We start from the raw sequence: 20,873 nt of genomic DNA on the forward strand, positions 1-20,873 counted from the left end.
TTTTTTCATTAATTTTTAGGGAGAGTGGAAGGGAGGGGGGAGGGGGAAAGAGAGAGAGGAGAGAAAGAAACATTGATGTGAGAGAGACACTTCGATTGGTTGCCTCCTGCTTGCTGGCAGGGGAAGGAGGAAAAGGAGGGATTCTGGGAGATTAAATCTGCAACCTAGGTGTATGCCCTTGACCAGGAATCAAACCCATGACCTTTTGGTCTGTGGGCCAACATTCTAACCACTGAGCAAAACTAGCCAGGGCCCCACAGGGCTTTTGCAAAGGCTGTTCCCTCTGCCTGGAATGTTCTCCCCTCACGGTTAACCCTAACTTATTTTTGTATCTCAATTGGAGCATTCCCTTCTCAGAAAAGCCTTCTTCACCTTCCCAATTTGGCCAGTCCCTTAACCAGAGCCTCTCACAGCCCCCTCCTTTCTCCTTCACAGGTCAAGGTTGTGGTTTTCCAATTGTTTGTGAGATGCTTTGATTAATGACTGTCGGCTCCCTGAGGGTAGGGGTTATGTCTGCTTTTGCTCACCATTGTTTCTCCACTATCTAGCTGGGTGTTTGGTACATAGTAGGTGTTCAATTAAAAGTTTGCTGACTGCGGCCCAGGGAGAGATGATAGCCAGCAGACACCAATACAATTAGGAGAGAGTCTGGGTCTGAAGAACTGATTGAGGAGCCCAGGTTTCCTCAGAGGTGAGAGGTGACACAGCCGGGATAACTGGTGTCACTTGGAAAAGAATGGAGCAGTGAGAAGAGGGTAGGGGCTCCCCCCAGAATACCCAGGGTCCTCCTGCCCACTCCACTATCCATAAAGCAGGAGCTGGGTCTGGACTGGGATGGCTGGAGAAGCTCCTGGGTCCTACCACTCCCACTCAGGGCCACTGGGGCAGAGCTAAGTGGAAACAAATGTTCCTTGGCTTTTCCTAGCCCAGTCCTGGTGGGCCAGCAGCCCCTCCCTCTCATCCCCTGCTCCCTCCTCGCCCCCCCCCTTCTTTCTCCCTTTGACTGATGGGGTGATAGGAAGGTTGGGGACATGGATAGGGTTGAGAGATGTGGAAGATGGGAGGCAGGTGGGCTCTGTGGGGAACCTGGGCCTGGAGTGGGGGTTCCCTTGGACAAAGGCCCAGAGGGAGTCTCAGAGGAAACTTGGCCTGCAAGGCAGGGACAAGCCTGGCTAAAGCTTGGACATTTGAATTCCCACCCTCTCAGCTGGGAAGGTGCATTCTGATGACTTCAGGTGGGCTGGGGAAAGCTGGAGTGGAGGGATTTGGGGTACAGAAGAGAGAGGAAAGTGACTCTTTTTTTCTAGCTGCTTCCTTCCCTCCATCTCTCTAGAGAGTTTGGCCTTTCCTCTGTTCTCCCGGGACCCAGAGACCCAGAGACACAGGGCCCTGAGGAATTCTGAAGCCCTGCCACCATCCTAAAGGAATGAGAGTTAGGTCCCATTGCTGGGAAAGAAGGGAGGGAGGGCAGTGGGGAGGGAGGAAGAGAGAGAGAGAGGTTATTGGGAGGGGAAGGGTCACAGGCCCAAATTCCTGGGCTCCTGCAGCTTCAGTCCTTTTGAGAAACAAAGAAACAGAGAAAGTGATTTAGAGACAGACACAAATAGAGACCAAATCAGGGAGACAGGAGAAACGTGAAAAGACACTGAAAGAGAGAGAGAATCCGACAGAGACAGAGGGCTCTGCTTGTGCCTGCAGCAATTCTGATGTTATCTTTCTCCAGGTGCCTCTCTCCCCCTCCACAGTCCCCAACTCTACCCCTCCTTCCTCTCCAAACCCACAGCCAGACACCCATGTCTCTTCTTCCCATCTCTCTTTTGCATCAGGGCCTTGACTTGGAATTAACAGGTTCTTGGGACTTAAGTCAGAGCAGTGGGGGGAAGAGTAGAGGGTGCCCAGTGCCCAGAGGACAGAGAGAGGGGGATTACTGGGGCACCATTCCATTCATGCTGCTCATGTCTGGGCTGCTGTGTTCCCATTCCAATCTCTTGTGACCCTTTCTCTACATGCATGTCTGTGCAGAGGTGGTGATGGTGGGTGGTGGTGGTGGTGGTGGTGGTGTGTGTGTGTGTGTGTGTGTGTGTACACATTTGATCTCCAGAGAAGCAGGTATGAGTCTCATCCTGAGCCAGCCCATCTGTGTGTCCATCCATATGTGTGGGTTATCCAGCATTGTCTGGGGGAGGTGAGGCTGTCCTGTGGTTTCTGTGGAGTTCTCTGAAAGTCTGTGCCAAGCTGTGTGTGTGTGGGGGGGTGGAGGGTGCATGCATCTTGATCTGTCTTTGTGTGTCTCTGTCTCTATGTCCTGGTCCTTCTCTGTGGAAAGTCTTCCAGGGTGATAGTAATGGATTGAAGTCTCAGTAACTTTTGAATTCATATACATGAAGGTTTGGAGGGCATAAGGGCAGAAATCATTGCTCTGGCTCTGCCCAGATGCCAGCCAACTCCTAGATGAGAATGCAGAGAAGGCAAAAGGAAGTGAGCAGAGGCAAGGTTTCCCTTGGAACCCAGGCCCTGGTAATTGAGGCTTTGGGAGCCTGTCCATCACAGACCACAGCCCACACCTGCACTGCCCCAGTGCTTCTGCAGGCACCACTGAGCCAATTGATTCTGGAATGGGACTCTGGGGTGGGAGGAGAGGACAAGGAATTGGGGAGTCCAGGGATGGCCAACTATTCTGCAAGATCTGACCAGACAGAGTACTGCAGGAGGGGTGGGGCTGTGTGTGTTTGTAGGAAAGGTGGGGGGGGCTGAAAGGCCGCCTGCGGGGGAGAAGGCTTCTTGGCAAACACCCCAGTTTCCTGAGCTGATCCCTGCTCCCTGCCACTGCTCCCAATTCTGTTGTTTCAATAACATCATTTTTATCCACCCCACAGAGAGACTGTGTCTTAGAAGGGGGAGGCGAGGGGCAGGGCTAGGGCATGAGGGGGTGGTAATGGAGAGAGGCTGGGGTCTGGAGGCAGCTGGGACCAGATTTGGGGCGCTCCCTCCTCAGGCAGAGGCAGGGCGGTCCCAGAGCCCTGGTCCCCTGATGACAAAGACAAATACATTAAAATTCTTGCCTTCAAGAAGAATGCAGGATAGGGAGAGCATTTCATAATCTGCAATAACAGTAGCAGGGTGGGGGCAGGGGGTTCAGAACCCAGGCAGTGGATGGGGGGGGGCTGATCATTGGCCACCTGCAGCCTCCAGGGACCCCCACAGAGCCCCCAACAATCTGTTCGGGCACCATCTGGCCTGAGTGTGTGCCTAACCTGGGCAAGTCTTTGAGTGTGCAGTGCCCAGAGTTGGCATTGCCTTGCAGAAACAGCAACCGTGTACAGAATTAATAGGTGCAGGGCTATGCGTGGCATCTGGATGCTATGGAGGGTTACAGTGGGAAAGGGCAGCACTAGGGCCATGTTCTCCTCACTAACTCCCTCAGCCACCAGCTCCTCCCACAGGGCCCCCTCCCCTTCTAGAGTATCCCAGCCCCTCACCAGAACTCTCTGTACCCAGGAATTAAACCAACACAGCCCAGACACCAGGGCCCTGGGGTGGAGCTCCCAGCAAACTCAGAGGATTCCCTATGTGCCTCGGTGAACATTTCTCCATTTCCTTTTCCCACGTCTCACCCATCCTTTCCTTTCCCAGATCTGCCTCCTCCTGAGGGGTAGGCACCTATGGTCTGTCATTATCTCCTTGCTCCCCAGTCTCATCTTGATCCACTTGTCTCTGCTCTCTGAGGAACTCAGAATCTTGCCTTCTCTGTTCACCACGGGTGTTTTTCTTGGAAGTGGCTTAACTCTCCAAGTTCAGGGGCTCCCCCACTCAAACCACCAGGAGGCTTGCTGTGGGAGCCTGAGGTGTCTGCACCTCAGGCTAGAAGTCCGAGATCTGCCCTCCCCACCCCAATACATTCCTAAAGGTTGATGGCCACTCTAGATAGAAAATGGTGGTTTGGAGACAAGGCCCTTGCTGTGGAATGTCCCGCACCACCTGTCCCTCAGCACCCCTGAGGCATGTGGGGCCGGAGGGGAGGAGCAGGGACTGCAGCCGTTGCGAGCCCGAAGGCCGTGATGAATGGAGCTGTCCCTCCTTCCCACGGAGCCTTTGATCTCCCCACGTGGGGAGGGGGCCAGGGGCATCAAAGACATTTTTGTAGCATTAGAGAATCGAATAAATGCCATCTCACCTGCAGCTGGCTCTCCTACCCCTTCTGGCCCCGCTAAGTTGGGGAAGCAACGTGAGGCAGGAACCCGCGGATACGCGAGGCCTGGCTGCAGAGTTCTGACCCCTCAATCTCTTGCTATTCTGCAACCTCCGCTCTATCGCTCGCTCATGAGTCTGAGAGCTGGAGCGCAGACCATCAAGAGGTTCTTCTTGCTGTCTAATCTCCCCTCCGCACCTCCCTCCCCCGAACTCGGGCTTGAAGAGGCGGGGTGGCTGGGGAGCGAGAGTGGAGGCCTAGGGCTTCCTCCTTTTCTACAGGAAAGGCTGAGAAAGGGGCATGAGGGGCGGAGGCGGCCCCGGTAAGTGGTGACCCCCTCCTGAGTCCGCCCGTCCCTACCCTCTAGTTCGTTAGACACCCCTCCCAGGAGCATCCAGAGCCCCAGGCGGACTTCCTCTTCTGGCCCCCGCTCTAGCATCGCCCGCACCGCCCTCCCCGCCCCCCACCCCCCCACCACCCAAACTCCCTCATTCCTGGGAAGTTTTCTCTCTTTACAGTCAACAAACCTGTCAAACGTCTCCCTTCCAGCCCGTCCCCCATTCCTCAGCTCCTCTTCCCCCCCCCCCAACCCCGTTCCACCCTGTTTCCCCGCCCTCCTTGCCCCCGACTCCCGAGACGGCGGGGGGCTCCCATTCCGCGAGAGGCGTGGTGAGGGGGCGAGGCAGGCGGGTCGGGCAGCCACGAGCGCGCGGCCCCGCCCCGGACCCTCGCTCCCGCCCTTCGCGGCGCTGCGCCTGCCGCCCCGGGGCTCCCAGCTCCCTCCCGAGAGTCCCGCCGCCTGACTGTCGCAACTGCCACCCCAACAGCCTCCCGGCCCCCGCCCCCGCCCGGGCCCCGCTCCCCTCCCACCCCTGCCCCCGGCTCTGATTTCTTCTCCCGAGCGAGCTCGGCAGGAGAGTCAGGCGCTGGCTGCCCCGTCCGCTCTCCGCCTCCGCCGCGCCCTCGTCGCCCGGGATGGGCCCCCCCGCCGCCGCTGGAGCCGTCGCCTCCCGGCCGCCGCCAGAGCCGCACTCGCCCTGAAGCCCGGGCCCCGCGTGCACCGACTGGCCCTGCAGCCTCGCCCCCCCTGCCCGCACCGGCGGGCGGCAGAGCGGTCACGATGCTGCCGCCCTTACCCTCCCGCCTCGGGCTGCTGCTGCTGCTGCTCCTGTGTCCCGCGCACGTCGGCGGACTGTGGTGGTGAGTGCTGCAGCGCGCTGTCCCGGTGCGGCTCCCGACGCTCGAGGGTGGGGACCTCGTGACGGATTGCTCGGAACCGCGGTCCCGCTGCCTCCCGGCTCTACCTGCGCGCTGGGGCGGTGCGGGGGAGGTGCGTACAGCTCTCCTGCCGGCCTCCACCCGAGGCACTTCTGAACTACCACTCAGGCAGCTCTAAACTACTCCAAACCCCCGCACATTCTATTGTATTTCCTCCTCCCGTGTCCTACACTCCAGCTCCCTCCCAGGTTATGCGCTCAATCCAGGTCACCAAGGAATTGGTGGGTGGATAGGAAAAAGCTACCGGGGAGACAGGGGGAAGATCTGTAGTTAGAGATCCGAAGAAAAGAACATGCGAGGAGGGCTCTGGATTTAGGGGAGTTGGACTAGATTTGGGGAAAAGAGAGGAACAAGGTAGGAAGTCATAAGCAGGGTCAAACGGCTGCCTTTTCCCCGCCCCACTTTGCCCAGAAATCTACCTCCTTCTCTCTGAGCTCCTTCAGTGTGGGCGGTAGTGGCAGGAAAGGGACGGAAAGGGGAAACTGAGTCAGGACCTTGACTTTCTCTATTTCCTCCTCCCCGAGCAGAGGAGGAAAGGCAGGAGAGGGACCCAGGCGCCTGGACATTGCGGATATGGGATCAAGGATCAAGTAAATGTGCAGCTTAGGAACCCGGGAGGGTCCGGTGGAAGGAGAGAGGCTTGGTCAACTAAGAAATGAGGACATCTTTCCGGAACTGGCCTTAGCTAGAACAGACACCTAGGCAGCGAAGGGTGCAGGAACTTTGAGTCTTGGGGCTGGAGTAGGGACTGGGAAAGTGGGTGCCAAGTCAGGACCATTCGGATATCTGGGTCCCGCGGACTTTTTCCTTTCCAGTCTCCAGAGCAGCAAAAACCACCCGGGAATAGAGAGGAGGGACTTGGACAATATCGCTGAGGCATCAGCCAATCCTAAGAAGGCAGGGTCTTGCCTATTTGCATATCGCCATGTCATTGGCTGGATTCTCTACACTCCACTCCTCCCCCATCCCAGGATTTGGAAGGAGGGGTGAAGCAAGCAGAACTGTCTCTTCTAGGGAGATGGAGAGGAGGATGCCCACACAGGGAGCTGCTGGCGGGAGAGCATCCCTCCGGGTGTCAGTGAGGGGGCAAATTGAGGGCGACCCAGGTTCCGGCTAGCAACATGTGTCCTTTGCATCTGTCTTAGCATAACCCAGTAGCAGCTTTGAAATAGACCTGAGACCTAACCTGCTCCTTTTGTTAAATCTGCTACCCTTGGGCAGGTCACTTTTTCGCTGCCCCGCAACGTCTCAACCATAAAACAGGGAGACAATCCCTCTACCTGGCAGGCTTAGTCGGAGCATTAGGTGGGATGATTTGCAAAATTATCTGACATTGGGAGGTACTCCTTAAATGTAGTTCCCTCCTCCACACCCCAGGTTCTCCTGGCCAGAGACCTCCTGAGTGTAAAGGGGTATTCATTTAAGTTTAAAGTCCAGGATCCCAAACAAAACTTTGTAAAGGGGTCTCTCTTTTATTCTCCAAAACCTTTCTTAACTTTGCCCTCTCTCAGGGTGGGACAGGGGTTTCTCCCTGATAGTTGTTGCCTTACCTCCCCTCCCTCTCCATTTGTCCAAATTGTTCTCATCCTTCTGATTAAAGTGACACCTCCTCCAGGAAGCTGTCCCTCTGTCTTCTCTCCCTTGCCTTCTCTGTGCTCCCAATGCACCATCCCATGCATTGGGCAACTATGCCAGTTATTGCATTTTGACAACCATCTCCTCTTGTGTCTCTCTTCCCTGGTCTTGGAAACCAGAGCCGTGGCCTTTGGGGCTCTGGAGGCTAAAAGTGCTGGGGACAATTTTATGGAGTGTTACTGGTTGGTTGATTCACCTTTCTGGGATTTGTATCTGTGGGGGTGCCTTTGTTCAGGAAGGGTTGCTGGGTAAGAGCCAAACCAGAGGGAGGGAGACCTGATCCCTTGGAGACTGACCCTGAAGCTGGGAAGCAAGGAGTGGGGCGGAGGGGGGGGGGGAGGTGAGGAGGGCAGGTGTGGGAGAACACAGAAGCCTTCATGGCCACAGCTGCAGGGCAAGCAGGGTGAAGAGTGAGGGGCTGGGCTGATAAGATGTCCAGAGACTGCCTCACTCAGATGCTTCTCAGATAGAACCTGCCACTCCTGCCTGTCTTGGCCCTTCGCTCTCCTCTATCTGTTTCTGATACTTAATTCTTTTGGTCTGAGCCCAGATTCCCTTTCTCAGGACCTTTGACTCTGGTTGCTTACACTCCTGCTCCCACCACACCCATCATTGCCCTCCAAGATCAGGAATGGGCTGATGGGCCAGACCCAGCATCCCAAGTGGCCTGAGGCTCCTGCCACTCTTCACTTCACCCTCACCCTCCAGCTTCACTTTGGCTGGGAGCTTTTTCAGGCCAGAACTTCCAGGCTGTTCTCTGATGTCTAGGACCTACTTGCTGGCCCTCTTCTCCCTACTTCTCCGGTTAGAACTCTAGTGGTGGAGCAGGAAGCAGCGACCTGCAGCAGCCCACTGCAGTCTGCTCTGACATCCCAGCAGTGGCCAGACTGGGAGCAGAGAGGACCCCAGGAACTCTGAATGACAGGACTGACCTGGTTAGGAAAGGAGGGTCCTTCTAGGCTCAGGGACCTGGCTCCTGGTTCCAAAGATTTCTCTCTCATTTCTGTCCCTCTCCCCCTTGCTCCCCTGATGGAATTGATGCTTTCTAAACTCTGTCCCAGCCTCTTTGCCTGTCTCTCTCACATCTATAACTGTATCCTTGTGAATTGCAGAATCCAAGATTCCAGGACACTGACCAGGCTGTCTTGTCCAGCCAATGCGCTGACCCTGACAGATCCCATTTTGAGAATGAGTCAGAGAGAGGGAGAGGCTATAGCTTCCTACTCACCAGCTCCCTTCTACCTGTTCCCGAAAGTTCTTCTTAATGTCTGACCCATCTTTATTTATCCTTTAATTAGTGGATGTAGAAAATAGCTCACTTTCACAGAATAGTAAAATTAATCTCCCTTTTTCTCTCTTCCTCTTTCCTCTTTCTGTTTTATATTTCCTATGAAAGAAACTAACCGTTCCCTTGTTCCACTGGGAAAAACACCACCCAATCCCACCCCGTTCCCCCATCTCATCTTGCCTTTCACCACCACCCCCTTCCTTATAGAAACAGGAACCGTGGGCCTAAGATAGCCTCATATCTGGCCCCACAGGGAGACAGGGAAAAGACAAGGCTCCTTCCTGAAGCCTGGGTTTTCCAGCTGTGACCCCCACCCCAAGCTGGGCCTGGCCACCCTTTCCCATCCCATCTTTATCTGGGGCCCTCACCCTTTGTGGGCAGTCCTGTTGCTGGTCCTTGCCAAGCTCAGGGTGCGGTGGGGATGGGGGTGGGGTGGTCATCCAGTCCCACCCTCCTGGCCTCCCGCCTTGGCAGCTTCCCCTGGAGGAAGACAATGGGGCTGTTAGCAGAAAAGGGCAGGGGCAAAAGGAGGCTGGCTCAATCTGGGCCAGAGCATGCCCTGAGCCCACCAGAGTCCTGGCACTGTGACACTTCCTGGGAGGTGCCAGCCCCCTCCTGCCCAGCTCTCATCAGAAGCCAGGAGTTGGGGGGTGGGGGGTCAGTGGGAGGCTTGATCACCAGGGCTCAGCGAGGGGGATTCAAATGTGTACTTTGATGAAGAAATGCAGCTGTGGAGGGGATGAGGCCAGGGCGGGGCAGGCAGCCAGGCCTGGGTCAGGCTGGCAGCAGGGCACCCAGCCAGCCAGAGCAGGAGGCACTCGGGGAACACAGAAGCCTGTCCCTGGGGACTGGGTAAGAGTCCTCTAGCCTGCGCCCTCCTTCCTGCCTGCAGTGGGATGGGAGGAGATCTTAGGTGCTGCCCTGGACTACCTGAGGAAGGGAAAGGTTGCTGGGAGGGTTCTCCCATTTTCCACTTGGCCTCTTTGGCTGGTTCCTCCAGCTCTGAGCCCTCCATTTAATTCAGAAATTAGACTGAGAAAGGACTTAGAGATCATCTGGTCTCATCTTGTCACTTACAGTAAGAAGTCCAGCAAAGTCCAGGGATAGAGCCTATCTCCTGCTGAGGATCTCACCCTGGGTGCCACTGGGGGTGGGACTCAGGAAAGGGGTACTGGGCCTCCCCCTTCCCTGCCCCCACCTGAGTATGGGAGAGCAGAAGGCACAGATTGTCCTGTCCTCAGGGGATCCAGTAGGAGGTTCAATGTGTCTACTCTTGGGCCTCCCACAGCCCTGATCAAAAGGAAGCCCTCTTGTATGGTGAGGATGGGAAGGAGAGAAGTGTGAGGAGGTGGGAAGGGCAGTGTCCAGGACAGGGCAGAGGGAACCAAATTGGGGTGGGGAAGGGAGTGGTGCTGGTGGTGGTGTAGGGTGGCTGGTGGGTGGTGGGGAGGCAGGGGTTAATGGAGTTGGGGCATCACTGGCTTTGATGTGGTGGTTGGGGTGGGAGTAGGGACTGGGGGAGGGGTAGCAGTAATTAGGGAGTTAGACAGAGCAGGACAGGACAGGCGGGCGGGCACAGGCCCGGGCCCAGCCGCCTTCACAGCAGTCAAGCAACATTTTTCTGCCCCTTCTCCACCACCCACCTCCTCCACCCCCGTGCAGCCCCCACCCACAGCCCCAGGGTTCAGGGCTCCCTCTGCTGGCTCCTGGAGGTGAGGGTCAGATGAGGGAACCCCCCCCCCCCCCGCCTGGGGGGGGGTGATAGAGAGCTGGCTGTGAGACCTTTCAGAGGAGGCTGGGCATCAAAAGGGTCTGTGATCCCCTTGGCCTCAATAATCCACCCAGGAGTGCTCATCGGGGAAGGGGGGTGGGAGTCCTGGAGGGTCCTCTGGTCCATGGGCAGGACTGGTAGGGGAGGAGACACAGACTGAGAAGTGTAAGTTGGAGAAAAGAGAGTTCTCAGGAATCCACAGACACCGCCTGCACTCCTACTGTTTGCCCTGCACTGAGCAGGCAAAGAGATGAATAAGGGTATGAATGGCAAGACAAAAATCACTTGTGGAAGCCCACTCTCTGGACAGGCTCTTTTCACATGCCACCGGGGATGTGGGCAGGTGTTATTATTTGCTTCCATTTCACAGTTGCAAAAACCGACTCAGAAGGTTAAGTCTCAGCAGCCATTCAGCAAATACTAAATGCCAACGTGACATGCTAGGGATTTGCTCAACATCATAGAATAAGCAAGCAGCAGAGCCCAGATCCAACCCCATGTCTGCTGGATCCCCAAAGCCCTGTATATACTCTGCTACTGATATTATGCTTCCTCATGAGATCTTTGTCTTTAATGAGTTTCCTATCTAATTGGAGAGATAGACAAGAAAACATGACAAAATTATGCCACTGGCAGGATAACAAGCACCTGCCCCTCTCCCCCAGTGAGTGACAGGCGGAATGATGTAGAGGGAGGCTTGGGAAACAGAGGAGGCACCTTAGGGCAAGTGGTATCTAAGGTGAGCTTGGAGAGATGTTGGGTTAGATTTTCATGACTTAGGGGGTAGGGAGGGGCTGGTTCTGAGTCCAGAAATTTAGCAGTAGAATCTGGGATGGCTGCAGAGTTACCCAATCCTGCTAGGAGTAAGGGCTGTATGGAGGGTGGCATGTGAGGCTACCTAATGTCTTCTGATACCTTTGGTGGCCATTTCCCTCTGGCCCTTTGGTTTTTAAAATATTTACCTAAGTTTCTTGCAATGAGACACCCCCCCCACCCCGCCACTGAGTGGTCAGCGTTGGTCACCTTCCTTCTCAGATTGTGCATCTGTATAATGGAGGTCAGGTTGGTGGAACTGGACTGCACGACCTTGGGCATTCTCCTAGGCTCTGTGAATATGGGAAAGGAAAAGTAGAGCAGGCCAGGACTCCGGGCCCCCAGAGCAGGATCTACAGATGTTGTGCCCTGGGAGGAAGATTTTGGCGCAGGCCAAGCCAGTTAGAATGGCTAACCCTAGGCTTGTCCCTTCTTGTCTGCATACTGATTTCTTTTAAAACTAGCCTCATTGTTTCTATGCCCAGGAATGTCTACTTGATTAGGATCACAGACCCTACATATTCTATATTACATATTTCTTACCACCCTGTGTTCCAGCCCCCAAAACATGCAGATGTTCCCAAACGGGCACAGCTTCTGTGGGCTGGTCCCAGCACAATGCTGACTCAGAGCATGAATAGCAGAGTTCATTCCCCAAGGAAGCAGAAGGGAAGGAAGGAGGGTAAAGGAAGAGGAGAGATGGGGGAGTTATTTTTTGATGTGGAGTCAAGTGTTAAAGTTAGAGGGGGTATGCGAGCCTTTCATGCTAGCTCCTCATGTTTCTGAGACCCAGAGAGGGAACTGACTTGCCCAGAGTGTCTCAGCTCGCCCAGAGCTGACAGAAACCAGGGTATTGAAGTGAGGCTCGGTGTTTTGCCCAGTGCTGCCCTGCCACTCGTTTTCTGGAGTTCCCTTTCCTGTGACTTGAAGATGGGAGCAAGAACAGGAGGGCAGGGAGCAAACTGGTCCCTTGGGATTCTGGCTGCTACTACTGCCCATCCCTTCTCCTGACCAGCTTGTAAACAAGTCTAGTTCCCAGGCAGCCAGGAATCCTTCTGAGTCTTCTATCTCTAGCCCCTGGGAAACAGATAAGGTCAAGAGATTTCTGCCTTTCTCCCCTGCATACCCCCTCCATCCCCTGGGACAGGAGGAGGGAGAGGAGAGGGATGGGGCACAGTAACCTTGGGAAGATAAGGCCAGTCGACCTTGGGAAAGTAGGGAGTTAGCAGAGGGTTGGGGAGGAGAGTTGGGGAACTTAGTAGCATGGGGGAGTGTTGAGTGTGCAGAGCCCCAGACTCCTAGGTGGAGGCCTGGACATGTGGTGGCAGGAGAGGACCTGGACAGCCGGGGAGGCCTGCTTCCCTGCCTCTGAATCCAGTGGGAGAAATAAAATGTTTACGGAAAGCAATTAGGAGTCATGAAATGACATGTGGACAGGGGCTGGGCTCAAGTAAGGATTTTCTCCTTAGATGGCTCATTTATTCATTCAAAAACATGTATTAAATGGTATTCATTGTAGTATTATAGTAATTGTTCATAATATGCAAATTTTCCATTAAAATGCAGGGGAAATTTGAATTAAGCACCTTAAAATCTGCCTAGGAGACAAAAGAAAATGACGCTAATAGCTCTCAAGGTGCTTATAGTCTTATCTGTTGACCCTATATGATCTTACTGGAAGCTGCCTCAAATTCTTTTTGTAATGAGGTGAAATAAGTGGCAGGAGGTGGGGATAGATAGGTAAATAGATAGAGGTCAACTCTTTTTAAAATAAAAAAAAATGTTTTTATGGATTTCAGAGATGAAGGGAGAGAGAGAGATAGAAACACGCCTCACACTAGGGACCGAGCCTACAACCCAGGCATGTGCCCTGATCAGGAATCAAACTGTGACCTCCTAGTTCATGGGTCAACGCTTAACCACTGAGCCACACTGGGCAGTAGAAATCAATTCTTGAAGCACCTAAAATTCTGGAAGGTCACTGAGCCACTGGGAGTCAGCTTGGCTGCCCTACCCTTGGCCCACTCCCCACTGCTCCATCTATCACTTCTCTAGGGTTGGGAAAGGATTGGGGCTAGACCTTCCCAGGATACACTTGGAATGCAGTGATGGGCAGGTCCTAAGCATGGAGGAGGGAAGGTCTGGACCAGCGATTTTCAACCTTTTGCATCTCATGGCACACATAAACTAATTACTAAAATTCTGTGGCACACCAAAAATGTGTCAATCTGACCCAAAAAATTAGGTATAATTTTGATTCATTCACACTGGACAACTATTGTTTTGTTGGCTGTTGTCATTTTTTTGTTTAACAATCTAAGGGAAAAGAGGTCAGTGCCGCCCTAGCTGGTTTGGCTCAGTGGATAGAGCGTCGGCCTGTGGACTGGAGGGTCCCGGGTTCGATTCCGGTCAAGGGCATATGCCTGGGTTGCGGGCTTGATCCCCAATGGGGGGATGTGCAGGAGGCAGCAGATCAATGATTCTCTTTCATCATTGATGTTTTGATCTCTCTCTCCCTCCCCCTTCCTTTCTGAAATCAATAAAAAATATTTAAAAAAAAAAAAGAGGTCAGTGCCCTGGCTCAATAGTCAGGTATTGAGTTTTAAAAATTCTTGTGGCACACAGGTTGAAAATCACTGGTCTGGACTATAAGTCTCTCCACTGAGGAGAGAACTCTGGCTCCTGGACTACTTGGAAAGGGATGATAACAATGATCTGTCGGGTGGCGTGTGTGTGTGTGTGTGTGTGTGTGTGTGTGTGTGTGTGTGTGTGTTAGACCTTAAAGGACTTACATATCTTCCTGCAACCACCTCTTCAAGCATCTCACTCCTTCGTGTTAAGTTCTATCTTAAGACCTAAATTCCTCTTGCTGCTATTTAAGCCCATTACATTTCATTGTTGTTAGGCCAGAACATGCCTGGGAAGCCTGTACTTGTGGAGCAAATAATGGGGACAGTGGGGGTGTATGTACACTGAAGCTAAACTGAAAAGAAGGCCACCTTGACCTTTGGCACCTATCTACCACCATTTTCCTCTACATTTTCTATTTCCTGATGCCACTTTTCTCTCCCCGCCCAGAGAGTCTTTTTCTGCCCTCTGCTGAAGGGTTTTTGAGTGGTCTCAAATTACCCTCAGCTCCCAAGTGCTCAACTCACTCATTCCTACAAGACAGGCATACCAGTTAAGCATTCAAATAAGAGCAATCTGATGAAAGCCCTTTCATCCAGGTGTGAATACCCAGCCAAGTTAACCTTCACGGGCCTGGTATGGAGACCAAATGGTAGCTCTCTTGTCAGAATGAAGGCTGGGAATGGTGGTGGGAATGGAGGGATTTCTGAAAGTGTGTGGAACTTTCCATGAGGTCTTTACCCACCCGCTCAGTGTCCCCCTTCTCCAATCAGTGATGTCACTCCAGTGCATAGGGCTTGGCTTGCTGCCATGCTGCTCTAGAAAGGCCACAGCTCCTGGAGTAGGAGAAGGGTCACCGTCACCTGCTTCACAGTGCTTCATAGATTCAGCCCCCAGCTCCTTCTTCCTGCTCTCCAATTCAGGGAAACAGAGGATCTGAGGGTGGGAGGGCCCACCTTAGAGATCAAAGCCCATCCTTCCCATTTTACAGAATGAGAAACTTGGGCTGGAGAGAGAGTGTGACTTCTCTCAGAGGATCCATTCCCCAGCCACTCTAACATCAGATGGCTTTCTATATCCCTTGGGATTGCCCATGCCTTGTAGCATCAGGACTATTCAGCTGACACATATCCAGCTTGTGGTCCACTAAGACCAGTTCTTTTTCTGATCTTTTTCTAAAATCTTTTTCTTTTCTTTGACAATCTTCTTGATCTTCCTTCTGTTAAATTCTTCCTTGTCTCCCTTTGGGCGAGGCCTGTGAATTTTAGTCTTGGCCTACCTGCTGCCAGCTGCCTTTACCTTGAGTCAAATTATATAAGGATTTATTAGAAAAAATATGCATAGAAGGATAAGATTGAATTCTTGCTCTACAGTGATTTCAGTCTAGGGGCTCTAGTTAAAAGGGAACACAGACATGGATGGAATGGCAGGGGAACCAGATAGGAGAATCTCAATCTTAGTTGTTGGTGGTGGGAGGCATATCCCAGCTCCTGGGCTGTGGGCTGGGGGGGGGGGGGGGAAGGGCGGGGATCTTGGTCTCCCTCTCTGTCACCCCCTACCCTTGGAGTTATAGCCCTGACTTGCTGTGTTTTGCTTCCCAGGGCAGTGGGCAGCCCCTTGGTCATGGACCCCACCAGTATCTGCAGGAAAGCACGGAGGCTGGCAGGGCGGCAGGCTGAGTTGTGCCAGGAGGAGCCAGAAGTGGTGGCTGAGCTAGCACGGGGTGCCCGGCTTGGGGTTCGAGAGTGCCAGTTCCAGTTCCGTTTTCGCCGCTGGAACTGCTCCAGCCACAGCAAGGCCTTTGGGCGCATCCTGCAGCAGGGTCAGTGTGAGGAGGGGACCTCTGGGCTCAGAGGAGAGGGTGGAGGTTTGAGGAGGCTGCCTGAGCCCCACCTCTCCCAGAATCTTTGGGCACCCTGCCCTGATCCTGTCTTCCAGCCCCACCTCACTGCCCCACCCACCACAGTCCCCTAGGACTCAACTTTGATGCTGTGCTGACTGCTCCTCCCTGTCCCCACAGACATCCGGGAGACCGCCTTCGTCTTTGCCATCACGGCTGCGGGCGCCAGCCATGCAGTCACGCAGGCCTGCTCCATGGGCGAGCTGCTGCAGTGTGGCTGCCAGGCACCCCGCAGGCGGGCCCCACCACGGCCTCCTGGCCTGCCAGGCACCCTTGGGCCCCCTGGCCTTGTGGGCTCCCCAGAGGGCAGTGCAGCCTGGGAGTGGGGAGGCTGTGGGGACGATGTGGACTTCGGGGATGAGAAGTCCAGGCTCTTCATGGATGCAAGGCATAAGCGGGGAAGTGGAGACATCCGAGCGTTGGTGCAACTTCACAACAATGAGGCCGGCCGGCTGGTGAGTATGGGCAGGGCTGTGCGAGAGGGTGTGTGCACGAATGTGGAAACATGTGCTTGTGTCAGAGGATGTGGGGCAGTTGTGTGGCTGGGTGGATGTGGGACAGTGTGGTGAATGTGTAGGAGCACTTTGTTGAAGTGTGGAGAAGTGAGGGTGTGAGAGAGGGTGTGTATGTGTAGGAGTATGTTAACGTGTGTGGGAACTAGCGTGGTGGCGGGGGGCCACTTGGGAAGATTGGTTGGGGGCCTAGGAGGGCCTGGGGCAGGGTAGGGAAGGTCACCCAGGGAAGAGGACTCGGTTGAGGCTTTTAGGGACCCCAGGTAGAGAGGGCATACCTCTGAAACAGGACAGGTGGGGTAAAGTTTGGGGGTGGGTAGAGATGTGGCTGCCAGGGCAGGGACAAGAGGATGGAGACAAATGTCTTGAGGTAGTGCAGTGGTCAGCAAACTGCGGCTCGCGAGCCGCGGTTTGCCGCTCTGTTGACCAATGAGTTTGCCGACCACTGTCATATACTACTCTTTACCTCTTTGCACACAATATGCCACAATTGCCTAATCCTCACAGCTTCCAACGACACGGTAACATTTAGTCTAGTCCAGTGGTCGGCAAACTCATTAGTCAACAGAGCAGCAAACCGCAGCTCGCGAGCCGCAGTTTGCCAACCACTGGGCTAGACCAAGGGGCAATGGGCTGGATCCTGGTGGAAGCAGGAGGGGGTCAGGCAGAGGCCAGGAAAGCTGTGACTGAATTGGGACTCTTGTCAACTGGCCTCCCAGCAACCCTAGACCAGACTCTGCCCAGAACTCTGGCAGCCTCTCCCCTTCCCTCTGCAATGAGGAGGCCCCAGGAGCTTGTTTAGGGACAAGAAAGCTGTCTGGGTCAGATGTCTCCAAGGGGAAGGACAGAACCTGGGAGGGGGAGGGACACAAATGTCTGTAATCAGATTGGTCCCTAGACTCTGAGATTCCAGAGATGATCTTCCTAGGGCATTGGGCCCCATAAATCTCTGATGAGGTTGTGACTCTTAGACACAAACAGCAAATAGAGGGCAGGACTCCTGGGGTTCTAGTTCTCAGTAGTGCGTCCACAGTGGGCACACTGCCTCAGTTCTAGAGTGCTCTAGAGGTATCCCCACACATATCCTGTATCTTCTAGAGTTTGGGGCTGAGGCATGGGCAGGGGGTAAGAAGGGGCCCAGAGAGGTATGTCCTGACAGGCCCACATACCTGTCAGAGAGGGTTGGGGAGGAATGGTGGAGACAGACGCCCAAGGAGCGGGCTCTGCGCCTCTGCTCAGCCCTGCCTGGTGCCTTGAGAGTTGGCAGGAGGGAGAAGGTGCGACAGCTACCACACCACCTCCCCTGCTCCAGGGAGATTCTCACCGGTGCTGTCCATTCTACTTTCTCCCCATTCTCTGGCTTTGGATCGCAGAATCCTTGCGCTGCATTCTTTCCCCCACTCCCCACTTCTACCTCTCCATTATTGTCATTCTTACCCTCCACTCTGGGCTGTCACTTCCTTAATTTCCTCCTCACCTTGCGCTCTCCTTTTTTTTTGTCTGCTCTTTCTTCTCTTCCATCCACCCCCCCCCTCCTTATTTTCTGTCAGTCCCCTGGGCCTTTCCGCGACCTGCACCCCACATCTGTCTCCATTTGCCTGCTCCTCTGCTCCCCGCAGGCGGTGCGGAGCCATACGCGCACTGAATGCAAGTGCCACGGGCTGTCGGGCTCGTGCGCTCTGCGCACCTGCTGGCAGAAGCTGCCCCCGTTCCGAGAGGTGGGCGCGGAGCTGCTCGAGCGCTTCCACGGCGCCTCGCGTGTCATGGGCACCAACGATGGCAAGGCTCTGCTGCCCGCTGTCCGCAACCTCAAGCCACCGAGTCGCGCTGACCTGCTCTATGTCGCTGACTCGCCCGACTTCTGCGCCCCCAACCGGCGCACAGGCTCTCCAGGCACGCGCGGCCGCGCCTGCAACAGCAGTGCGCTGGACCTCAGCGGCTGCGACCTGCTGTGCTGCGGCCGCGGGCACCGCGAGGAGAGCGTGCAGCTCGAGGAGAACTGCCTGTGCCGCTTCCACTGGTGCTGCGTAGTGCAGTGCCACCAATGCCTCGTGCGCAAGGAGCTCAGCCTCTGCCTCTGACCCGCCGCCGGCCTCTCCCAACTGCGCGCAGCGCTGCCTCTCGTACCTGTGTGACCTCTGGGCTCCAGCAGGGGGCGCTGCCGTGGCCCAATTTACCCTTGCAAAAGTCCATCTCCCAAGCCTCTGGAAACTGAGGTTGGAGTTATTCGCGTGCCCAGGAAGGCCCAGTGCATCGGAGGGATCCCCAGAGGTGCCTTAATGGGTTCTTGGGAGGCTATACGCTGTAGGGAGCTCTGCAGTTTTTCTCTTTTGGTCCCAGACGGAAACTTTTCTAGGCCTCTGGATGCGGGGTTCCTAAGAACTGCTGGCCATGTGTTGGGTGGGTGAGTTTAGTATCAATAAAGATATTTAAACCAATAGGACTGGGACCACAGTTTGGGAGGGGGGCTGGTCTCCTGCGGGTTAACATGGGGCCAGGCTCTGGAAGGAGTGTCTAAAGGGAGATGGTTTTGATAGAACTGGGTCCCTATCTCTTCCCCCCCCCCCCCCCCCCCAGCCACGGGCCCCCATGGGACTGGGCTCTCCTGGCAACCATGGTGAAGAGTGCCAAATCTCCCCTTGGCATTCTTCTTGTTCACTCTTGTCACACATCTAGGGCCTGGATCTACAAGCTGGGGAAGAAGTAGCAATCCCTCTTTAAAGGAACAGACTCTTGAGAGGGTCTGGGGAAAGCCTCTGCTGGCGTACTCAGCTCTCATCAACATTCTAGGGGAGTGTGACACCCTCATCTGCCCTTCTGTTTCTGTGATCCCTGGGGGATTTGTGGGTAGACTTTTAGGGCCACCCAAGCCCATAGGATTAAAGCACTTTATGAACCGTAGAATGTGATGAAATATGTTATTACTAACATCAGACTAAACATTTGAAACTAACTTTACCCCCATTAACACTGAAAAGACTGCTCAGAACAGCATTTCTAATTACACTTAGAGGGAGACAAAGAAAAGTTGTTCCAAGGTTTTTCCTGGCACCCAACTACATTTCCTGCCTTCTAGTTCTTTCTCAGGAAGCTGATGGTTAGTGTGGAGGGAAGAAAGGAAAGGTTTGGGAGATCTGGGCTCTCCAGAGCTGAACTTCATGCCCCCATCTTCCTCCAGAGAGAAGGGGGGAGGGGATAGCCGAAAGGCTAGGATTCAAAGCCCCCAATATTTTCATAGTCCAAATACTGTACATGCCCCCTTCAAGGTATGTAGGGCAAAGCAAGAGCTTTGGGTCTGAAGCTGGTGCTGCTGCTTTGAAGTTTACAGTACAGATCATGTGAGTCTTGGTTTCTTTACCTATCTAATGGGACTATCATCCTGTTTCAGTTATCCATTGCTGCATACAAACAACCCCAACATAACTACTTCTCACGATGCTTTTGGTTAGGAATTTGTCAAAGCTCAGCTCGGTGGTTCTGTTCCTATGGCAGAACTGTTGGCTGTAGTCATTCACCTGGCTGTACTCCACTGGTGGCTGGGCTGGGCTGGACACTCAAAGAGGCTTCACTCATATGTCTAGTGCCTCAGAGCTTCTCCAGTGGCCTCCTTCTCTCCATGTGTCTAGCTTGGGCTTCCTCATAGCATGGTGGCCTCAGTGTGGTGGGACTTCTTACATAAGGCTGACTTTTGAAATAGACTGTGCCAGACTGGGAGGCAGAAGCTGCCGTCTCTTCTTTTAGTTCCAGCTTTGGAAGTTGCACAGCATATCTGTTACTCTCTATTGGTCGACCCTAGTCATAGAACCAGACAAAATTCAAGGGGAGGAGAAATAGACCCCACCTCTCCATGGGAATGTGGCAAAGAATTTGCAGCCATTACAATCCATCCCACGTCCTCATAGAATTGTGGGGAGGATATCTTTGAAGTATGAAAAGCACTTAGCACAGAATAACTTATGTTAAATTTATGCTAAATAAATGGTAGTTGCTATAAGAATGGAAATAGAAAGCTGCGGGGATGTTGTTGTTGTTGTTTTTGTAGGTATTAGGCAGACCCTGATTGAAAATAAAGATACCCAACTCAAACTAGCTTGGTCCAGCGTGGCTCAGCGGTTGAGCTTTGACCCAGGAGCCAAGAGGCCACAGGTTCTATTCCTGGTCAGGGCACATGCCTAGGTTTTGGGCTTGATTCCCAGTAGGGGGCGTGCAGGAGGCAGCTGATCAATGATGCTTCTCTCTCATTTCATTGATGTTTCTATCTCTCTATCCCTCTCACTCTTTTCTCTAGAAAACTCAATAAAGACATATTTTTTTAAAAAACTAGCTTGGTCGAAAGAAATTTAATTAATGGGTCTTATACCTTGGAAGTCCAGGGGTAAAACTGAATTCAGGCACAGCTGAACCCAGGGTCCCAAAGCGTGTCATACATCTCTTTTCCCACCTCCACCCCACATCTATTGTTTCTGCTTACCTCTGCCTCTCTTTTCATGCCATCCTCATTCTCACCTACTGCAGATTGACTTTCTCTAAATGATAGCTCTATGCCTACCTTCTTAGAGCTAGTGATATGAAAAAGAATGGCCTTCTACGCAGAAGTCCTGAGGAAGACCCTGACCGGGTCAGCTTGGGTTTCTTGCCTATTCCTGAAGCAATAACAGTGTCCAGAGAGATGTACTACTTTGGGATTGACAGCCCCACCAAGACCACAGGGAATAGGGGCACAGGGAGGATGGCAGAGTTCTTCAAATGAAACAGAAGGAAGGAGAACTCATCCTGGACACGCCAGACCCTAACCATGGCTTCTAGTGCATCTGTCCTCCCCCTTCAATGCCCCTCCATCCACATCTATGACCTAGCCT

At 53.8% G+C, this 20,873-nt stretch overlaps 1 protein-coding gene across 1 annotated transcript; it reads left to right on the forward strand.

Moving 5' to 3' along the window:
- Positions 1 to 5,090: 5,090 nt before the first annotated feature.
- On the forward strand, positions 5,091 to 20,328 carry WNT6 (Wnt family member 6). Its single transcript, XM_080669440.1, has 4 exons — positions 5,091 to 5,389; positions 15,204 to 15,424; positions 15,623 to 15,957; positions 17,634 to 20,328. Exons 1-4 carry the CDS (start codon positions 5,310 to 5,312, stop codon positions 18,093 to 18,095), a joined length of 1,098 nt encoding a protein of 365 aa, XP_080525566.1. The 5' UTR covers positions 5,091 to 5,309; the 3' UTR covers positions 18,096 to 20,328.
- Positions 20,329 to 20,873: the final 545 nt, after the last annotated feature.

The sequence above is a fragment of the Plecotus auritus genome (genome assembly GCF_963455305.1).
Source record: "Plecotus auritus genome assembly, chromosome: 5".
Lineage (NCBI taxonomy): Eukaryota > Metazoa > Chordata > Mammalia > Chiroptera > Vespertilionidae > Plecotus > Plecotus auritus.